The sequence below is a fragment of the Empidonax traillii genome, unplaced genomic scaffold, assembly GCF_003031625.1.
Source record: "Empidonax traillii isolate 1590-97213 ecotype Southwest subspecies unplaced genomic scaffold, ASM303162v1 scaffold73:size1297144, whole genome shotgun sequence".
Classification (NCBI taxonomy): domain Eukaryota; kingdom Metazoa; phylum Chordata; class Aves; order Passeriformes; family Tyrannidae; genus Empidonax; species Empidonax traillii.
Genome location: NW_020955266.1, coordinates 929,975 through 950,574, shown reverse-complemented (window position 1 = coordinate 950,574; position 20,600 = coordinate 929,975). Strand labels below are relative to the sequence as shown.

Genomic DNA, 20,600 nt, shown 5'->3' with positions numbered 1-20,600 from the left:
CGCCCCCAAACCCAGACTGTGGGATATTGACTGAAAATTCATGCCAGTTGTGTGGCACTGATTTCAATTACACTCTTCCAACAGTTCCAGTGGGTTGTTAAATCATTACAAAGCTGCAAAGCTTGAAAGAAGTTCCTGAACGGAGGTGTTATGGAGAGATGTCCAAAAGGTAAGTCCTCAGGTAACACAGGTGCTTGCATGAAGCCCTCAGTGATGCTAAACAAGGCTGCTGTGAATCTTGTAGTACGTTTTACAAGGTCTGCATGAATACAGGCTTCAAGCTTTTAAAAAATATTATTTAATTAAAATTTTAATTCATTTCATGCACTTCAGTGGTTTAAAATGATGATGAGAAACTGGAAAATAGTTGAAAATTGCTGTGTGAAATTCAGTACATATGAGGTATAAAATCACATCCAGAAAGGAAAACAACAAAATGGGCCAAAACTGGTTCCAATGTCAAACAGGAAGACTTACATTAAATATGAAGCACACCCTGCAACGTGTCAAGTATGGGAACGCGCTGCCCAGGGAAGTGGTGGAATCTCCACCCCTGGAAATGTTCAAAAAACATGTGGATGTGGCATTTGAGGACACGGTTTAGTGGTGATGGTGCTGTTGATAGTTGAACTTACAGGTCTTTTCCAACCTAAACTGTTCTGTGATTCTACAAATTCCTAAAGGAATACCCACAGCTGGAGGCACTCAGGAAAGGGAATACCCTCTGGCACAGGCACTCTGAGTGTCAGTAACCGTGCACCGGGAATGGTTTGGGTTTTGCCAGAGTGCAGAGTGGACTGTGCCTGGGCCATGTCCCTGTGCCAGGACACCACACAGGACTGGACACAGTCTTAAGCTGCGCCAGGGGAGATTTAGGTTGGACATTAGGAAGAAGTTCTTTACAGACGGAGTGATGGGGCATTGGAATGGGCTGCCCAGGGAGGTGTTGGAGTCACCATCCCTGGAGGTGCTTAAGAAGAGACTGGATGTGGCGGTCTGTGCCATGGTCAAGTAGACAAAGTGGTGTTAAGCCAAAGGTTGGATTTGATGATCACAGAGTTCTCTTCCAACCTAGTTGATTTTGTGATTCTATGACACCGCACAGGGCAGGACACTGTCTGCCATGACACGGCGCAGGGCTGGACACACTGCCATGACACCACCCAGGGCTGGGCCCTGTGTGGCTCCCCCCGTTCCCCACACCGAGCCACACACACAGGTGTTGCTGTTCTCCGTTTCGCCGTTTCCAGGGGGTTCGCCCCCTCAGGCCCCTCCACTCGCCCCGCGGCTCCCGGGGCCGGGCCACGAGCCCCGGCCGTGAGGGCCCGGCCCGCGCGGTGCATTGTGGGCAGGGCGAGCGCCGCCGCCATTTTGTCTCTGTCAGGCGCGGCGCGGGCGGTCGGGGTGAGGCGGCCGAGCTGGTGTGTGGCGAGGGGGGATTCGGCCAGGACGACACGATGATATCGGCCGCCCAGCTCCTCGACGAGCTCATGGGCCGGGACAGGAACCTGGCCCCGGATGAGAAGCGCAGCAACGTGCGGTGGGACCACGAGAGCGTGAGTGCAGCGGGGCCGCCTCTCCCTTCCCTCTTCTCGCTCCACTCCCGCATCGCGCAGGGCCGGGGGGTTTGTCGGAGCGACATGGAAGGGTTCTCCCGGCCCGGGGGTAGCCGCGAGAGAAGGGGAAAGGGGGATAGGGGTGAGGTGCCGGGCAGCGCGAGGGGTTCCCCGTGGTTTGGCGGGGTGCGGGCCGGGCCCTCCACGCTGGGCCCCGCATGGCGGCCGGGGGCGGGCCGGGCCCTCCGTGCGCGGGAACCGCGCCGGGCCCTCACCGGGAGCAGCAGGAGGGGAAGAATAAGATACCGCCACAGCCAGGCTGTTGTTGTGCTGCTGGAGGGACAGCCCCGTTGTTTGGGTGTCGGCGGCCGGGGCCGCGGTTAACGGGAACGGGGGGTCCGAGAGGGCCGGTCGTGGCGGAGCTCTCCCTTAGGGAAACACAAACACAAGGAAGGGAGAGGGGGCGAGGTTAAAGGAATTCTGCGCTTCTGACTAGAAGCTGCTGGCTTGTGCGAAGGGGAATAAGACAGATGTTCGTAGTTTGGAAGACAAATGTCTCTGGATCTCTTCCTGACGGTGGTTTTGGGGGAGGAAGCAGGAGGGTCTGGGAGTACCGGCTTTAACGTCTGCAGGTTGTAGCTCTAGAAAAGCCGTAAGACTTGTCCAACTGAAGCTTTGGCTAAGAAATAATGACAAGAGATATGTCATTATTAGGATGGATAGTACACGTTTGAATTTGCCTTGCAATGCACGAGATAAGGACCAGTATCTGTCCTGATGTAGATTTTGCAAGTCCCTCCCTTGAAAAATGCTGCTCTATAGGTAAGCAGTGGGAGTCAGGAGGAAATTGTGAGTTCAGGAAGTTTTCATGACCTTCTTTATGTTTTTCTGGACTTACTAAGCAAATATCATTATTCAGTTAAGAGTTCAGTTACATTTTCTTTTGATTGCGAGCTCAAAATAAGAAGGACTTATATGAAGTATGAAGTGAATGGCTTGAGCCGTGTTGGTCCAGGTAGGACAAATAAGGGGTTTGGTTTGATTTATTCCTTAACGTGAGAAAGACTTTTTTTCTCTTGTTGGTTTTATTCCTTCCCCCCTTCCCCCACCCCCATTCTCTTTTAACAAGTTTGGATAATTTTCTTCATCTTCAAATGAACAAATCACAGAATATTTTCAGGGGGTTTTTCACATGCAGTTTTAGGCTGAAGAGTTTGTAAGCACAGGACTCTGTCTCTAAGCTCTTGCTCAGTTCTGTTGTTTCAGAAATGGGCCTTGTCTCTCCTTCCCAGCCCTTTGACAGTTCAGACAATAAGATCTGTCCTGTGTCTGAGTCCAGCAGGAAAGTTATGGCCTTAGGATTGAGCCTTCAGTTTTGCAGGAACTGCTGCTCTTTGCTCACCTTTTGCTTTTCTTTATAAGTTTATAGGATCGTGATTAAACACAACTTCTCTGAATGTTTTCCTGGGTTCCTGTAGTCATCTGACAAATTCATAAAACCCCAGTATTACTGCTCTTAAAACATGTGTTCAACTTTCTGCATCGCCTAAGGATGGTGACATGTTTTAAAACACAGGAAATGCAAATAAGGTTCAGATAGTAACGTTCATTCCTCTGCCTGACTGCTCTTCTGCTTTTCAGATGAAATACATGTGCTAATGTCATTTTTTCTGAGATTAGACATAAACATGCAGCCTTTTCAATGTCAGCATGTTGTATTCCTCTCAAAGTTTAGGGTTTTGTGTCACATTTCATCAGTTTTAGGCATAGAAGATTATCAGAAGGAGCTGATCTGTATTTTGTTTATCATTTGGAAATTGCATCTAGGTGGCTCTGAGAAACTGGAAGATGCAGTGAAATACAAGATGGGAGTGGAAGAGGAAGGTGTGTGAGCAGAGTGTGTCATAGCTGGGCATTTATTTGCAGAGCCAGTGAAACATGTTGATCATATGTTGTAAAACGTTTTGTAGAACTGAAGTTCTTACTTTAAAACTTTGACATGATTAAAAACTTTAATCTTTAAAAATTGGAATCCCACTTGCTCTATATTTCAGTATTGCATCATGTCCTTAGGTGATCAATCCTAGTTTTGGCGTAAAGACTTTGTTTTGTATGAGGGAGATAATTGTATCATATATTTCAGTTTTTCTGCTTACTTCTAAGTGTATTTCTGGAACAGGAACTCTATTGATTCACGCATTGCTGCTCTAATGTGCTACCTGCACAAAGCAGCTCATACAGAAACAGTGATTGCGTAAGAGTTCTGAGGCTGTTCTGTAGCACAGGAGAGCCCAGCATGGACTGCCTTGTGCTGTGTGTAAGGCTTTGAAATTGTGGTGCTTCCTTCAAGGCAAATTCGTGTTTTCAGAAGGCAGGGAGGGGTGAAGAGCATGAGAAATAACTGTAAGCCGTTATCTCTGATAATGCAGTTTCTCAAAATGAAGGTTCTGTTTTCAGAATATGGTGTGATGGTTTTAGGTACTTATGATGTGTTACACTTTTCTTCTTATAATGCCAGTGACCTAAATGCATCTAGGTAGAATTTAAGGACTTAATCCTTCAGGGGATGGAGGGAGAGGACTTAAATGTTATTTGTTTTGGAAGAATATTAGTAATGGAATGTTATCTGTAAGAGTGCATTTGGAAGAAGGGCTTGTGTTTGTTTAGGTTTGGGTGGGCGGGCATTGCTCATAAAATGTCTGATGCATGGGAGCTTTAATAGTTTCAAAGAACTAATATGTGTGAAGGAATTTACTAGGTTTTGATGTGTAAACCATAACCTGCTGGATATTATTCTCAGTTTTTTTACTAAGAATTGTCTGCCTAAAGGAATTTGCTTACATAATTGTTTATCGTTGTTAGAGAGATACTTCTCTGTCAGTAAATAGATTTCTTGCAGAAGAGAAACATGTTAATGTAGAGCATTAACCATAGAGAGCTGTCAGTAGCTTCTTTATATGGGAAGGCTTTGAACTGCTTTGCAAACTCCAGAAGAGCTTGCAGTTCTTGTTGTTAACTTAGTGGACATCGAGGTAAAGGATGCTGCTTTCCCATCTCCAGGAGATTTCAAGGATTAGTGAATTTGAGATGAAGAAGTGGAAAGTTCCAAGTGCCTATGTTCGTTCTAGTGTCTTACTGAAATGTGAGATCCCAGGGGCTTTGAGACGCAGGCTGTGGCTGATCCTGCTGCAGCACTTTGACAGTAACATTTCTGTTAAACCTTCTTGGTAGTGGAGTCCTCAGAATAATTCAGCAAAAAGGAATAAATGCTTGTTACCTGCCTAGGGAATTATCCACACTGAACTGCCTGTTGCTCTGTTCCTGCATATATGGCATGTGTTTCCATATTACTTGTGCTAAGTGCAGAGGCCTGATAAGCTGTGGACGAGTGATGTCAATTGAAGCTCATCAGTCACCTCTGTTTCAGGCCTTTAATGGCTCTGTGATGCTTCAGCCATTCCTTGTCCCTTTCTGTTCTCGCTCACCATTGATTATTTAGGACTCACTGTGAGTGCAGTTGAGGGTGTGTTCAATTGGGAAGGCAGATGCTCCACGTGGTGAAGCTGAGCTGGAAGCAAGATTCTGCAGGATTCTAGCAAGTTGTGGTTTTCTGTTGGATAAGTTAATGAAATAGGTATGAGAGGGGGAGAAAATTGCTGCAGACACAGTGGTCTGAACTACTGGGGAGTATTTCTCTGCAGGTGCTTCCTAGGAGAGAATGTCATGTAATTCATTGGGTCCCATCCTAGTGCTTGAGTAGCAGTGGCCAGAGCTGGTAGGAGAAAATTATGGCAGCTTTTCAATGTGGACAGATTTTGTCATCATTTTGGGTTTGGTTTTTTTGTGTTTGTTTGGGTTTCTAATATAAATAATTGAAATAGTATGTGACTGCTAAAGCTGCGTATTTTAGTATTGGTTACTACAAATTTTCACTGTTGCCATCTCTTCATAAGGGGAGGCTTTTCCTAGGAGTGCTGCTTTGTAAAGCAATTTTAATTATTTCTGGTTTTAGGTGGGAGTGGTTTTGTGTTGTTTTTCTCATCTTACTTCTACATCTAATAACTTTTCCTTTACTCCTTTTGTTGCTACTTGTTTCAAAAGTGTTACAGGGTGGTTTGTGTAGTTTTTCAGTTGATAAGAGATACTCTGCGACTTATTAGCAGCATAATACGGTCAGACTGTGCTCTCTGTGTCTTAGGGAATTGTCTAATCCATCCATGAAATTTTTTACCAAGTGCCTTTTCACTGATCCTAAAATTTGGATGTGAGGATGAGAAAATGGCAGAAGAAGCTAATGTAGAGAGAAATTAAGTGTCTGTTGACAAGTACAGGAGTTCATACCAGAAGCTGTTTCCTTGAAACATCTTGATATTAGAACAAGGGATATTGCAGCTTTCAGAGAAGAGACCAGATTCAGAAATCAGATTTTGTCCAGTATCTTTCTCCTTGCTTCTGAGAAGAAAAAGAAAAAAAAAAAAAATTTGATTTTATGTGATTTCTTAGCTGTTCTTGATAAAATACTTCACATAGGTGCCAGTGTCCTAACCTGGATTGTGGGAGAAGTATTCACATTATATAAATTAGAGATGTGTGTGTTTGTGTTTTGTTTCCATGGCTTGTTAGTAGAAAGCCTAATTGTTTTTCTGTATAATCTGTGAAGCAATCAGTAGAGTTTTAACTTCCACAGCCTGATCTGCAATCTGGGAGTTAGCATGGAAAAATAAATCAGACTGATCTAATTTGGACAACTGGTGTCACAGGCATTTCAGCGAGGTGGTGGTGTGGGGTAGGTGTGGGGTCTCTCTCCTCACCTCCATTTGTTAAAATACTTCAGATTTTATCTTGGGAAATAATAGATTGCAAATCTTTGTCCCTGGTGTATGATGTCTCCTTGCCTCTCATTCCTAAAGTAGGGATATTTTAAAGCATTGGAGTGGGAAAGCTTCTGGATAGTTAGCGTACATGTTCTTAAGTGTTTTAATTGCCCTCAGAATCCTTGAGGCAGTACCTGGTGTTTGGGTGCTGGTGGCTCCTGTTCTCCAAGCCAGGAGCTCTGAGGAAGTGAAGCCTGAACACAAAGGTGTTCCCCAGCCAGCAGAGGAACTTGTTCCACGCTTCCATGGCAGGCATTGTCACTTCTTGTAGCTTTGCACACTTAAAGAATTTCATTGTAGCTTATCAAATAGTCCAATCTGATTTAATTCCTCTGGAAATATCAAGTAATTATATTTATAAATTGGTGACACTTTCGTGTAATCTTAAATATTTAATGGTAAAATTAAGAAATACTGTTATTGCAAGGGAAAGTAAGATTTTTGGTGTTTTGTCATCAAGGTGCACCTTGTAGCACTTACTGCTGCCAAGAAATCCAGAGGGTGTGTAAAATTTTCAGAAATTTTGTGGTATACAAAGGAAAGATTTACACAGTATTTTAGAAGTAGTATTTACCTAAAATTGCCAATTCAAGAGACAAAAAATAATGCCTATTTCTTTCTTCTCTTCTGTCAGGTTTGCAAATACTACCTTTGTGGCTTTTGCCCAGCTGAATTATTTACAAATACCCGTTCTGATTTAGGTAAGTTTATAAGTCTTGACATTTTTATTCACTTACATGTAATTACAGTTGAGCTTTTGTTTGCAAACTACATTTTAATTGTTAATTGCTCTGTCAAGACACTTTGAAAACAGGCTTTTTTATTCTTAAAGTGTTGCCAGTGATATAATATGCTAAGAACAATATTTATTCCAGTTCCTACTTTGTCTAAGTGGAAAAAACTTTATAAAAATTCTTATGGTACACTGTAAGCTGAATTACTGGGTTGGGGTGGTTTTCTCCTGCTGAAGTATTGGCTTCTAGTTTGATTTACTCTGCCTGAGCAGGGTTTTAACTGTTTTTGTGTGAATTTGTTATTGAGCTTCTTGAGACTCATCTACTGTAGTAGTTATTTCTGAAAACCAGCTCTAAATTACTGATGGCTTTCAAGCAATGGTAGTTTGGAGATGGTAAGTAAGATTTCTTGTCTTAGAGTTAATTTCTAAGTTCATTGAAGAGTTTGAGAATCTGGGGAAGGTTGGAAGTTTTGACATGACTCCCTTCATGAACTCAGGGCACATACCTCCTGATTTTACTCTGAAGATCAGTGTTTTAAGTAGCCAGCTTGTTGCAGAGAACACTGGAAATTAGAAAGTGCCTGATGAAATTACCCTCCATATGTAATTTTTCTTTAATTGTTTTTTAAGGCCCTAAGTGTTTAAGATATTACATTGTTTTTTGAGATTTACTGATGTAAAACTTGATCTGGAGATTCTGTTTTACGTGAAGACTTTATATGTCACTCAGAGTCTGTTTTGGTTTTATAATTACTAAACCATACTGACATTTTTTTTCTTAATGTGTCTTTCAAGCTCCAGGCAAAGGAAGCAGAAAGGCAGTAGCATAAAAGTCCCTGGGGAGTGTTTGTAGCTCTGTTCTCTCATGGTGCACAAACAAATGCTGATGGAATGTGAATACACCACTCAAGAATGCAAACTTAAACTTTTTGTGTTGTCTTTTTAGGTCCTTGTGAAAAAATTCATGATGAAAATCTACGTAAACAGTAAGTGTGTTGGTTGATATGTTAAAGCAAATAGTATTTTTGTTTGAAATTTGTTAAAAGCAACCCAAACACGACAAAGTAATTGCTTTTTGATTTATGTAAACATTTATATAAATGTATAATACTCTCTTACTGAGAATTTATAATACTGTGTGTTTTGTTACTTATTTTTCATCTGTGGTGGATCGATGTGAACTTCTGTTTGTAAAATGTTTTACAGGTATGAGAAGAGCTCTCGGTTTATGAAGGTGGGCTATGAAAGGGACTTCCTGCGCTATTTGCAGAGTTTGCTGGCGGAGGTGGAGCGCAGGATCCGGAGGGGCCATGCCCGCTTGGCACTGTCACAGAACCAACAGTCATCTGGGGTGAGTCTGGCAGAACCATTGAGGCAGCTGTTCCTGCAGATAGCATCTTTGTGGTCCCTTTACCTTACCTTTCCAGGTGAAACATACTGTTCTAGAAGATTCCTTTTAGATGAGTCTCTTCATCTGTTAGCCAGCAGATTGCATCAAGCCCTAATGGATGAGCCAAGTGGCTCTACAATCAGCCAGAGCCCCTCTCTTTTTCCCCCATCTGTTTATTTAGAATCAGTATCTCTTCTCTGTTGGGAATATTAATCCTGTCAAATATTGTCTTTGCCCTGACCACCCCAGTTCACCCTCTCTCCCTTAGCTGAATATTTCTCCCCCCCTGCATTAGTAAGCTGCATCTTTTCCCATGATGGGTTTGGAGCAGTGGCTCTGAGTCTCCATGCTCTGTGAGTTTTGTGACTGCCAGGACAGCCTTGCTCCTTTTTGCTGCCCCACCTAATTGTTCTGTGCAAAGTGCAGTTGCCTCAGAAGGAGCTGTGGACAGTATCCAGTCAAGAGAGAGACTGGCTGTGGAGCAGAGCAAAGCTGGGAGGGAGACAGCAAGTCTAATTTAACAGCCTGCAGAGAGGACACTGCTAACAAATACATCTTGGAACTGAGATTCTTTTTGAATTTGTGCTCAGAAGTTGAATTTCAAAGCCCACTGAACTTCTAAGTCATACTTGAATGCCTGCAAAGATATGTAACAGCTGCATGGCAGTTTCAGAGTTTAAATTTAGGACTTTGAATTTGGATATCTTACCTTTTATGGGCCAGGACCTTGAACATTTTTGTTGATTTAGGAGGAATTAGTGTGACTAGACTCAACAAGGGTGGAGTAAGCTGTGTCAAGCAATGTTTTATGTTAGAATAGACTATTATTAGTAGCTCCTTGTGGGAGAAGAGGCAGGAGGACGTTATTCCTGAATTGTCTCTGAAATATGAGAGGACATACTTTTGTGTTTTAGAACTGTTTTGGCAAAAAAAAGGAAAAACCAACAAGCAAATAAAAAAACCCCAACTCACACTTGTACTGTTTGCAGGGAGCGGGACCTACCGGTAAAAACGAGGAGAAGATTCAGGTGTTAACTGACAAAATCGATGTACTTCTACAACAGGTGAGGATTTTTTTACCCCCCTTAAGAGAGATCTCTTGCTTTTGTTACTTGATCAGAAGTTTTACACTTGAATTTTTTTATTGTCCTTTAGATTGAAGAACTGGGTTCAGAAGGAAAGGTGGAAGAGGCACAAGGAATGATGAAACTTGTTGAACAGTTAAAGGAAGAGAGAGAATTGCTGAGATCTACGACTTCAGTAAGTAATGTGTTTGTTTTCTGTCAGACATTTCAAAATTTGGTGCAGCAGTACATTCTGAATAACCTTGTCCTTCCACTGAAGGCATGCAAGGTCTGTGCAGAATTGATTAGATAATAACAGGGCATTTAAACATGGTAGTCCAATGTGTTATTTTGCATTCCACCTTGACAGTGGGTGTCCTGCACACAAATTGTGAAATTATTCACCCAGCAGTCCTGGAGGTGAGCTTGCACCTTACTCTAGTCCTGGTCTCAGTTAAACTTTGTCCTGTAGCCTTTGCAATATAATTTTACTGAATTACCAGTGTGACTGTTACAGAAAGCCCTTGTAACAGGGCTGTGACTACAGAGAGGCATCTGTTGGACTGTGAGAGCCACAGACGTAATGTGTTAAGTAGCAAATTCCTGTCAGTAAAAAGGACCTTAAGTTTAAACATTATATTTTGGTGTTTAATGAAATGCTCAAATTGAGAGTCTTATTTTTCAAAAGTTCTTAAACGTTGCAGGCAGTGTGTTTATATCCCTAGTGTGTGATTCATGACCATTGTACAGCAGTGATCACATTTGGGTTTATGTTGACATTTCAGTGTGTTTCTCATGTCTATTTGACCATCAATTTGATGGTCATCTTTTTAAAGAGAAGCTCAGCATTCCTTTTTTTATTTCTTCATGGGATATTCTAGCCTTTTGATTCCTTGAGACATATTCCATGGTTATTGTGCAGCTCCTGACATCTCAGTTGATGCAAAAGAAATCATCTTAAAACTGAAAAGGAAAGCTGTAAAAGAGAAACTTAGGATTTTGTTTTTCTGAGATTGCAAGGAAGCTGCAAATATTACTGTGTACATATTAATGCAGCGGGAAATAATTCTCTGGTTTCTAATGGACTCCTTCCTTGTGGCTCACATGGAATGGGTGTAGGTATCCTGTTTTTGCCCTGTTCACCCTGATAGGTGCAGTGCCCTGAAGACAAAGCAGGCAGATACAATTTTCAGCTTTCATTAGTGCCTAGGCTTTGACAGCAGTAACAATAAAGTTCTAAAACTCTTCACTGGCTTCTGGCTAAAACTTTTTTTTCTTTTGCCTTATCAAGTGTTTTTCTTTCTGCAGACAATTGAGAGCTTTGCAGCCCAAGAAAAACAAATGGAAGTTTGTGAAGTTTGTGGAGCCTTTTTAATTGTAGGAGATGCACAGTCCAGGGTAGATGACCACTTGATGGGAAAGCAGCACATGGGTTATGCCAAAATAAAAGCTACTGTAGAAGATTTAAAAGTAAGTATTTCCTCCAGTTATTGAACATGCTAAAATTGCTTGGAGGCTTCCTTTGGTACATAAAAGGCTGTCCAGTGGACTTCCTCAAGAGGGTGAAACACTCCAAGGAATGGAATCCTGCACATTAGGACTGTGCTTGACTTGACATGCTTTGTTGTATGTGATTACACCAGGTACAAGCAAAGATGTAAATTCAGGGGGGAATTTTTATGGTTTTGATAAAAAACTGTAATGTGGCCTTTGTTCTTGAGGGAATAACAAGCAAAATAAGTTCTGCAAGGCAAAGGATTTTCATTTCAGGGATTTTTAGGAAGTGCTGTCCTTTGTTTAGAAAATAACACTGAAATATTTTAAAAGCTTAAGCTTCTACATCCTCAGAATCTATAAGCTAAGTATATTCAATGATTTAGCATGACTAATCTTCATTTCTTCCTGTGAACTTGTTTTTTAAGGAAAAGTTACGAAAAAGAACAGAAGAACCTGACCGTGATGAAAGGTTGAAAAAAGAGAAACTAGAACGAGAGGAGAGAGAGAAAGAGAGAGAACGGGAAAGAGAAGAGCGGGAAAGGAAGAGACGGCGTGAAGAGGAAGAAAAGGAAAAAGAGAGGGCTCGTGATAGAGAGAGACGTAAAAGGAGTCGCTCCCGGAGCAGACACTCGAGCAGAACATCTGACAGAAGGTGCAGCCGCTCACGAGACCACAAAAGGTCAAGAAGCAGGGAGAGGAGGCGAAGCAGGTACGTGTGTGTGTGTGTCTCATGTATGTTCATGTAACTTTCCAAAAGATAAAAATCTTGATCTGTCGGCCTGGGTCACATCACTGGTTTGTTAACTTCACTTTCTTATCTCTTAAGCCAGGACACACTTCACTGGTTCTAAGGATAAGCAAGTTCTTGCTGCATGTTCACTGTCTTCTCTCCATTTTTGGAAGTAGATGACACTTTTATGGTGGAAGTGGTTTTATGAGGGAGCTCATAAAAATGCTCCCAAAGAACAGGGTCTCGTTTCTTACTGAAGTTGGCCTTTATTTCTTGGTGGTAGATAATTTTAAGGTGTGTAGTTAAATATTGGAGTAAATGAAGAGGGCAATATGAAGCCAAGTGTAATGTACTGAGAATTATTTATATACAAGCTGTTAAGATTTGTTTTCTGCAAATAATATATTAGAAAATGCTAGTTTCACTGCTTTATATACTGAGTTAGGAAACAGCAGCTGAGATTGACATTTTTGAAATCTTCTCTGAATGTTCAGGAGTCGTGACCGAAGAAGGAGCAGAAGTCACGACAGGTCAGAAAGGAAACACAGGTCTCGCAGCAGGGACAGGAGACGGTCAAAAAGCCGGGATCGGAAATCCTACAAGCACAGAAGCAAAAGCAGAGAGAGAGAACAAGACAGGAAGTCAAAAGAAAAAGGTATGTTTGTGTAAAGACTGAGTTCATATCAAGTTCTAACACTAATCTTCCCTTAGGGTCTCAAAAGCTCTTAGTCTTTCAGTGAGTGACTGAAAGCTCTTAGCATCAAATCAGATCTGGTTTTATAAGCTGTGTATGTTGCTTTTAACCAATTTGGAGCGTTTTTTTTCAGTTACTGTTACTGCACGTGTGTGCATATGTACACTCATCTCTTACCTGTTGCACTTTGTCTGCAAATGAAGTGTGCAAGGATTTTTATATATTTTAAGACCTGTTTGCCTTTAGGAAAGCATAAACCTGTAATCATCATTTTCTAAGAGTGAGTGTCTTATATTCCTACTGCTAGCAGATTTTTCTGATATTAGCCTTTGCAGGTACTTGTTTTGTGGGAGATTGGTACCTGGCTTTTCACCTGTACCATCTATTACTTCTTAACACTGTCATATTTCCTTTCTTATCCTTTAACAGTACTTTTAAGGTTGGTTTTTTGTTTGGTTTTTTTTTCAATTTATAAATGCAGTCCAGGATAAATCTTGCAGAATTTCTGTAATGTTGTAAATGACAATTCATGCCTTCTCCCCAGTCTCCTGCTCTTTCCCCAACCCTCCTCCCTTGTTTTTTGTTCTGGGTTTTTGTTTGTTGTTTAAATGAAGTGAGTTTTGCTTTGTCAGTATTCAGGTGAGTCTCAGCAGAAAGCTGTGTTAGTCCTTGGAACGCTTTTATAGCTGTACATGCCATGTACCACAGCACTGATGGTGACTCACTGCTTCACCAGAGGCTGGTGCTCAGAAACTTTAAGTAGAATTAAAAGGAGCTACAGAGAGAACACTACAGATTCCCGTTTTGTGAGAAGATACTAATTAACTGTTATTGCTAAATTTCCCCCTTTAAAAGCCTTTTGAAACTTCTGGAGGAACGTAGTACTTCTGGCTTAAACCACAGGCTCTGGGGAGCTGACTAATGCCAGTCTGAAACAGCCACCCCACTCCATGGGCTGATCATCAGTAATGGATGAAACTATTCTTTTATGTTTCTAAGGTACTTTTGAGGTTGTCTGGAATGAAAGGTGCTCTGTGCATGTTTCTGGATTCCATAGGCCTGTCTGCCCGACCCTTACTTCTCCATATTTATCCAGCGGGTTAGTTGCCAATATGTTGGTAATGCTTCATGTGTTTTTCTTGCCTGACTTCCTTGGACTGTTGTAATTTTTCTGGTTTATACTATGGGGCATCTTCAGTATTGATTCTTCTCTCACTTTCCTTTGCCTTATAGGCAAGTGGATTTAGCTGCTTGCTCGTTGGCAGTGGAACTGATTGCAGGCTTTAAACTCAGACTCAGTGTTGTAGTCTTTATCTGTTACTCTATTCCTACCTGATACTGTGCCCTTTTTTGCCTGCCTTATGAACAGATTTCTGGTACTTGGTCAAGAATGTCCTGTTCTTCTGAATGTGTGTATCTGTGCATATAAATAACTGTTTTCTTATTTATTCAAATTTGCTCTGGTTTTGAGCTTTTCAGTTCTTTCCTTTATCTCCCCATAAACAGAGGAGCTAGTGAACTTTTCTTCAGCATCTCAGTATTTTCAGTTTTAACTTGACTGATTTCTTTGCTGGCTGTTTTATTTGCTGCTTGCTACTTTCTTCCTCCAGAAATGAGAACAGTGAGGTGATGCTATGAGCTGTGATGAAAATTCCACCTGGGAAAATCAATTATTTTGTTTGACTACGCAGTCCTAACTTTTGTAGAAACACAAATAGGCCTTAGAGCAGGATTGTAATGCTGAAGAAGTTTGTGGTTTTCCTTTTGCTGGAAAAACCTTAAACAGAAAAAAAAAAATACAAAAAAGGTGTGGGGGAGGAAAAAAACAAGGCAGTAGTAGTTACTAAGCAAACATTGAATTTCTGTAAGCATTACATCCTCATGTTTGCAATGTGGCACTGTAGATAGGTAGTTAAGTGGAGAGCTTTAGAGATTCATATATTTGAAGCATGTGGCTTCCTGCTCTACTCTTTGCACAAAAAGTAGTAATATAGAAGTTAAGATTTCACTTGCTACATTTGATGCTCCATTGGGAATATTGGCTTCAGAACCTGGTTGTCTTTATAGCCACCACTAATCTGTAGTTACAAAAGTAAGCAGCAAAGGCCTGGCTGTAACTGCTCATGTAGTGCCTTCATCTGGAAATCTCAGGCTGCTTTATAAACAGAACTCTTAACACCAAAAAAACAAGGCACAGTTGCCCAAGGCTTGCCTACCATTACATGTTAAATTAGTGCCACACTTTAAAAATTCAGAAGTCCTGGGTTCTTGTTCACTAAAATACTGTAGAAGACAGCAACCAAGGTTGTAAGAAAAAAAATCCATGCTAAAAGGGAGGCACTTAATTCGTAACTCAGCTTCCAGGGACAGGGATACATTTGCTAAAGGAGGGAGCCACCAGCCATAACCACCAGCTGAGCATTAGCTTAATGTAAACCAGCAAAACACAGCTATTGTTCAAGTAAACTAACAAGAGTAGATGGAATAAATAGGGGTTTTTAATAAGAAAAGGAAAACTGTTCTCCAAGTACCTTTATTTTATGAAGGATTAATACTGGAATGGGCCTCCAGACCACTTTAGCTTGGCTCTTTACCTTCCTTAATCTGGATTCTGATACTTTATAAGAATAATTGTGATTGTGTTTTTGTATTAGTGATTAAACCTCAGCAAACACTGCCAGAACACCCAAACCCTCAGTGATACTGGATATTATGTTTGACTGATTTTTGCATTCTCTGAACAGTAGAACCATTCACTTTGTCGTGGTAAGAATTCTCACAAAATACATATCAGTTGCCCACATGAACTCCATCAGAAAAATGTGCATGTGTTGAATCAGGAAGCAAAGTCAATATTATGTGATTATACCTAATAGATCACAGCTGAAATAATACATACAGTTTCAACAGAAAACTAACTGTATATGCTTTTAAAGAGAGAACTCTTACTGATTAAAAAAATACAGTGGAGGAACTTAATTTCTTGCAGATATTCCAGAAGTTGAAAAGTTCAGTTATTGAACTATTTGTTGAATACCCTTTTTTAGTTCTGCTTGGCGAACTGGAGGTTTGCTCTGGTAAACCTATTTTATTACTAAAATTTTTTAGAAGAGTTTCACCTCTCATACCACAGTTTAATAGTAGGTTTTTTTAACCTTAAACCAAATTATCCTTCCTGACCAAACTCAAGAAAACAAACAAGACAGAACAAAACCCTGCACACTGCACATCCATAGGGCTATTAAGATCTACCATATCTACATAGGACAGAAGATAAGATTATTGGACTGACTACTAGTCCTCTGCGGGGAAACAAGACTACTATTCCTCAGTGGATCTACGTGTGCTCCGGAGATACCTATAAGACACAAAACGAAGACTTTGTAACAAGGTTAGTTAGAGTGCAATCTACCTGCGGAGTTGCAAACCCGAGGGCAGACAGATCCAAAATGACTTAGTCCTCCAGTGAGCCGTGTGACGTTGCCGTGTGCTTTCTCCAAGCACCCTGCCCTGGATGTGCTGCTGCAGGTGAACCCTCAGTACTGGTGGTCATTTATTAGGCAGTTGCCCTCATTTCTGTGTGGGGGCCTTACCCCTTCCTTTGGTGGTCTGGTTTAAAACAAAAAAAAGGTGGGATGTTGCTGCTCTTTTAAAAGCTTAATTTCTTGCTTTGTTTTCTGGAATATAAAAAGTGTGTTATGCCAGTCTAGGTGATAACGTTATTTAAAATAGCTTTTTCAGAGTGTTCGATCTGTGGGCTCCTGTGTTGGGGATTTCTGTATCTATATTATTTATTTTAATTGCCCGGATAGCAGGGAATAATCAGAAAAAAGAGCATGAATGTTGTTCTGTATGATGACATCTGAGAGGTTGGTTTTTTGGATATTTTTTTTTTTCTTTCCAAAGTGTCTTTACTGATCAAGAGTTGAATATTATGGTTTGAAATAATACAGAAAGAATTGATATTTTTATTAAATTTGCAAATACTGAATTTACAGATGAGGCACACAGCTCTAATACTGAATGTTTTTCTTCCCATGGAAATATTTTTACTTCTGGCTTCCTTCCTTCTTTGAAGATTAGTGAGGAAAAGATGTTTTTTTCAGCAGTGTAGCAAATGCTTCAATCGGCTTTCCAATTCATGATGAAATTGTGGGGTCCTTCCCATCTTGCTGTTTCTTTGCCTTTGGAAAAAAATGGCTTTTATGTATCTTCCAAATTGCCTCCCCCAGCCTTTTTAATGAGTGGTTTATAAATGACTGATGTTTTTATAAAGTGGAGAATTAATAATGCTGACAAACATGGCAGCTTCAAAGTTAATTTTGATTGTCACTGTGATCCCCAACTTCAAAGCTGGCAGTGCTAAATATTGTTTGTTTCCCCAAGTATTTGATAGTTCGGGATTGCTTCTTTTTTAATTGGCAAGTATTGATTTATTTGATAACGCACCAATGCATTGTCCCACCACTCTTTTCTGATTCTCTTTCAAGAACCATATTTAATGAGAATTGTACATCAAAGAAGGCCATACACATCAGAAATTAAAACTTGGGGACCAAAAGAGTCCCAAATAAGTAAGGAAGCCATGCACCATAATTACACATTTGCCTAACCTCTTTAACCCCCTATTTGTATATTCTGACAGAGAGCTGAGTAGCTGCCTCTGTTAGGAGGTCTGACCTTTCTCCTCTTTCCCCCACCCTCCACTGTCCCCTTTTACCTTAATTTTGTCCCCTCTCCATTCCAGCATGGTAGTCTGAAGCCTTTTTCTGTAACTTTATGAGTACTACTGTTATTGCTATAAAAGTAATTGTCCAGTATTGTATGCAATATGTATCTCACATGTGCAATGTTTGTTTTTACTTTGAAATCCATGGTCAATGTCTTCTTTCATGGCAGAAAAGAGGGGATCTGATGATAAAAAAAGTAGTATGAAGTCCAGTAGTCGAGAAAAACAGAGTGAAGACACAAATACAGACTCGAAGGAGAGTGAGACTAAGAATGAGGTCAATGGGACCAGTGAAGACATTAAATCTGAAGGTGACACTCAGTCCAATTAAAACTGATCTGATATGACCTCAGATCAGACAGAGGTAAGTGCATTATTTCAAACTTTGATTAGGGCTTTTTGTTACTGTTTAACAGTGCAGCGTAAGTATGCACAGATGAAGATGGAACTAAGTCAAGTAAGAAGACAAACTAAAGCACCTTCTGAAGGAAATGACAGTGTAGTCCTGCAAAACATTTTGAGGTACATTGTTTTGTCTCAGCTATTTTGTAGCAGACTCGTGCCCCCATTAGTGTGCCTCTTTGGGACATATTTGTAATATAGTCACCATAGAAAAATTAATTATCTTTTTTTTAATTTTTAGGGATTTTGTTATCGTTTTTTTAAAAAAAGTTGAACTGTTTTTGTATTTAAGTCCATATTGTGTTGGTACATCAGCAGAAACTTTTGCTTTAATACTTAATATTTGAGGCACATGTTGGACTACTTTGTTTTCATATAAACTGCTAGTATTTCTTTGTCAAGGATGTTTCTAGTTTTTTTGCTTTATTGCCTTGCATTCTAATGCAGTTTGTTCTGTAACTCGAGAGCCAGTAGCATTGGATTGATGGAAGTGTAGGGTTTATGAATTATTGCAGCTGACTACCATACCTCACACAGCGTTGGTGTTGTGAGCGGCCCATGAAAAGCCAAATTAAAAATCAAGGATTCAGTCAAACTAAGCAGGTACTCATGCCAGGTACTCCTTTCTCTACCCACATCCATGTTTGAATGCTGTTGCCTGTAATCTTTAAGCTTACTGTTGTGTTTTTGATTTTGAAGATAGTGCAAAGGACTTTTTTGTGTATTGTGTGAATACTGTAAATCTGATGTTAACAGAATGGAATTTTCTTTCAACTGTGTGTAGGGATGCAGTGCTGCCCAGAATTAGATATCTTTAAAGAGTTTAAAATGCAATAAACACTACATAATAATCGCCTTGTTACTTTCAATGCAATTCAAGTCTTTAAGAGGTATGTGCTTAATATTTCCTACTGTGTAGGAGAATTTGCAGTCAGCCATAGCACAGAGCAGTGGAATGGCTGTAACAGGCTTGTAAGGCAGATGTAAATGCAGAGACAGATGCCACCAAATGATTACAGTGTTGATGGCAGGAATGTATGCTGGAAACTGTTTGTGGGAAATGAAGCAGCTAAACAATAGGCAATACAGTACTGTATTTAAAGGAAAACTTGCAGTTTTTTCCCCATGCTTGACATAGCTTTCTTACAGAAGGTCTTTAGTTGTATTCCTGAAGTAAGGAACTAACAGTGGAGAGTTCAGCTGATAAATGAGATTCTTGCAACATAATTTGTTACTGTAGTTGCATTATGTATGCTAGGAACTCTTAAACACTTAATGTTGATAATTAAACCATTAATGCTACATCGTTGCTTCTAAAGCCAGTCATGGTCAATGGTGATGTTTTTGTAGAGTTAAGATGACAGCTAACAATTGGGCCAATGTATAGGAATGGTAAACAAAATGCTCATAATGCTGTCTAATCGTCTGTTCTCCCAAAATTTTGCATTATAGGACTACTACGTGAAGAGTCTGCGAAGACAGCGGAAGACAGCTTAAACTGAAGATCTGCTTTAAAATGAGGTGAAAGAAAGCTGTAGTGGCGTAGAAAAATATAAAGTTGAGTTAGAATTTTTTTTTTTATAAAATTTAATTCAGGACTGGTGTTTCCTCCCAGAGTTCAGAAAGATGTGTTGATAATAGCACATATGCTACTGAGAATATAAGTCCTGTATACTTTTTTTTTCTTTAAGACTTTTTAAGATAAGAAGCCAACATAACCTGAACACATGGCTTGCTCAGTGTTTAATTGCAAGTTTTCATTCTTGGACTTTAAAACACAGGAATAAATGTTTAGTATTTGTGTGAATCGAACTAAAATGAATCCCATTTTTACAACTAAGCTATTCCTAGCTTCTTGATATACAAGAAATGGAAATAAAGTATCTTTGAATTTCTGTTACAAATTTGATTGTCTCTGTCATTGAACGTTTAATATTAAATAAGTTTCTTTCCTAATAAATCTACTCATGTCTTCAAGCTTAGTCCATTAATTTGGATGCTTAGTTATTCTGTGCTGTTTGTGGGTTTGGAATTTTTTTGGTGCCATCAGTATTTAATTTCAAGGTCACTTTTCCAGCAGTTGGATGCTGTTGGGTTCAGTGCCCGCTAAACAGTGCGGCTTATGCTGCAGTTGGTTACATTATAGAAATCTTAATGAAAGTGCAGATATTAAGTCTTCATAGGGCAGTTCAACTTTGAAAGCCTTATCAGGAAGATGCCAGTGCTGGGACTGGCCATGAGACCGCCCCATATTTGCATTGCAGTATCCACTTGGGATATTGATTAACAACCATATGCAGTTGGTAAGCAGAGTCTGCATGTCAGACAAATACGGGGGAAGGAGATGTGCCTTATGCTTCTGTGTGAAGCTGGAGTGCAAGCAGGACTAGAAGAACTGCAACCTGTGCTAGTTGGTGCTGTGGCTGCAAGGCATTGAATTTACATTCTTTAAAAAGCATTATCCTTCCCATTAGTATTCAGGACATGACTGTCCATGTAACCGAAGTCAGACATGGACAGAGCACCATTGTGAGTTGCTTGTGCTGATTGTGGTGTGCCTTGTGTGGCCTGTGTGTGTGCAAGTGCACTCAGAATCTGCACGTTGGTTACTGGTGAGTAGTTTTGGGGTTTGGATAAGGGGGTGATCCCACTTGCAGACAGCCATGATCCATTCTTGACTTTTATTGTCCTAAAGCAGGTACACATGCAGGGGCACAGGGCATTGAGACTGGGTATGGTGGGGGGTTTGGAAAAAATAATGGAAGTGGGAGCAAGTAAAATTATAAACAAGTTTTAGTTGCAGACACCTTCCTTTTGAAACTCGTGATGCGAGACTCAGCCACTTCTTTCAGTGGCAAAAATGGTTGTCTTGTGGTTGAATATGTTTGTTACAGGACTTACATGTCCCATTATTTTGCAGAAGTAAAA

At 40.4% G+C, this 20,600-nt stretch overlaps 1 protein-coding gene across 9 annotated transcripts; it reads left to right on the top strand.

Moving 5' to 3' along the window:
- The first annotated feature begins 1,347 nt into the window (after positions 1–1,347).
- Positions 1,348–19,649, top strand: LUC7L3 (LUC7 like 3 pre-mRNA splicing factor). Of its 9 annotated transcripts, XM_027880637.1 has the most exons (13): positions 1,348–1,556; positions 7,065–7,131; positions 8,113–8,152; positions 8,373–8,517; positions 9,546–9,620; positions 9,712–9,816; positions 10,929–11,090; positions 11,543–11,826; positions 12,342–12,502; positions 17,441–17,581; positions 17,687–17,792; positions 18,210–18,275; positions 19,125–19,649. In XM_027880637.1, exons 1-12 carry the CDS (start codon positions 1,458–1,460, stop codon positions 18,232–18,234), a joined length of 1,410 nt encoding a protein of 469 aa, XP_027736438.1. In that variant the 5' UTR covers positions 1,348–1,457; the 3' UTR covers positions 18,235–18,275; positions 19,125–19,649. The 9 variants fall into 9 exon arrangements, with proteins under 9 accessions (XP_027736438.1, XP_027736442.1, XP_027736439.1 ...); XM_027880641.1 differs by lacking the exon at positions 17,441–17,581; XM_027880638.1 differs by lacking the exon at positions 18,210–18,275.
- Positions 19,650–20,600: the final 951 nt, after the last annotated feature.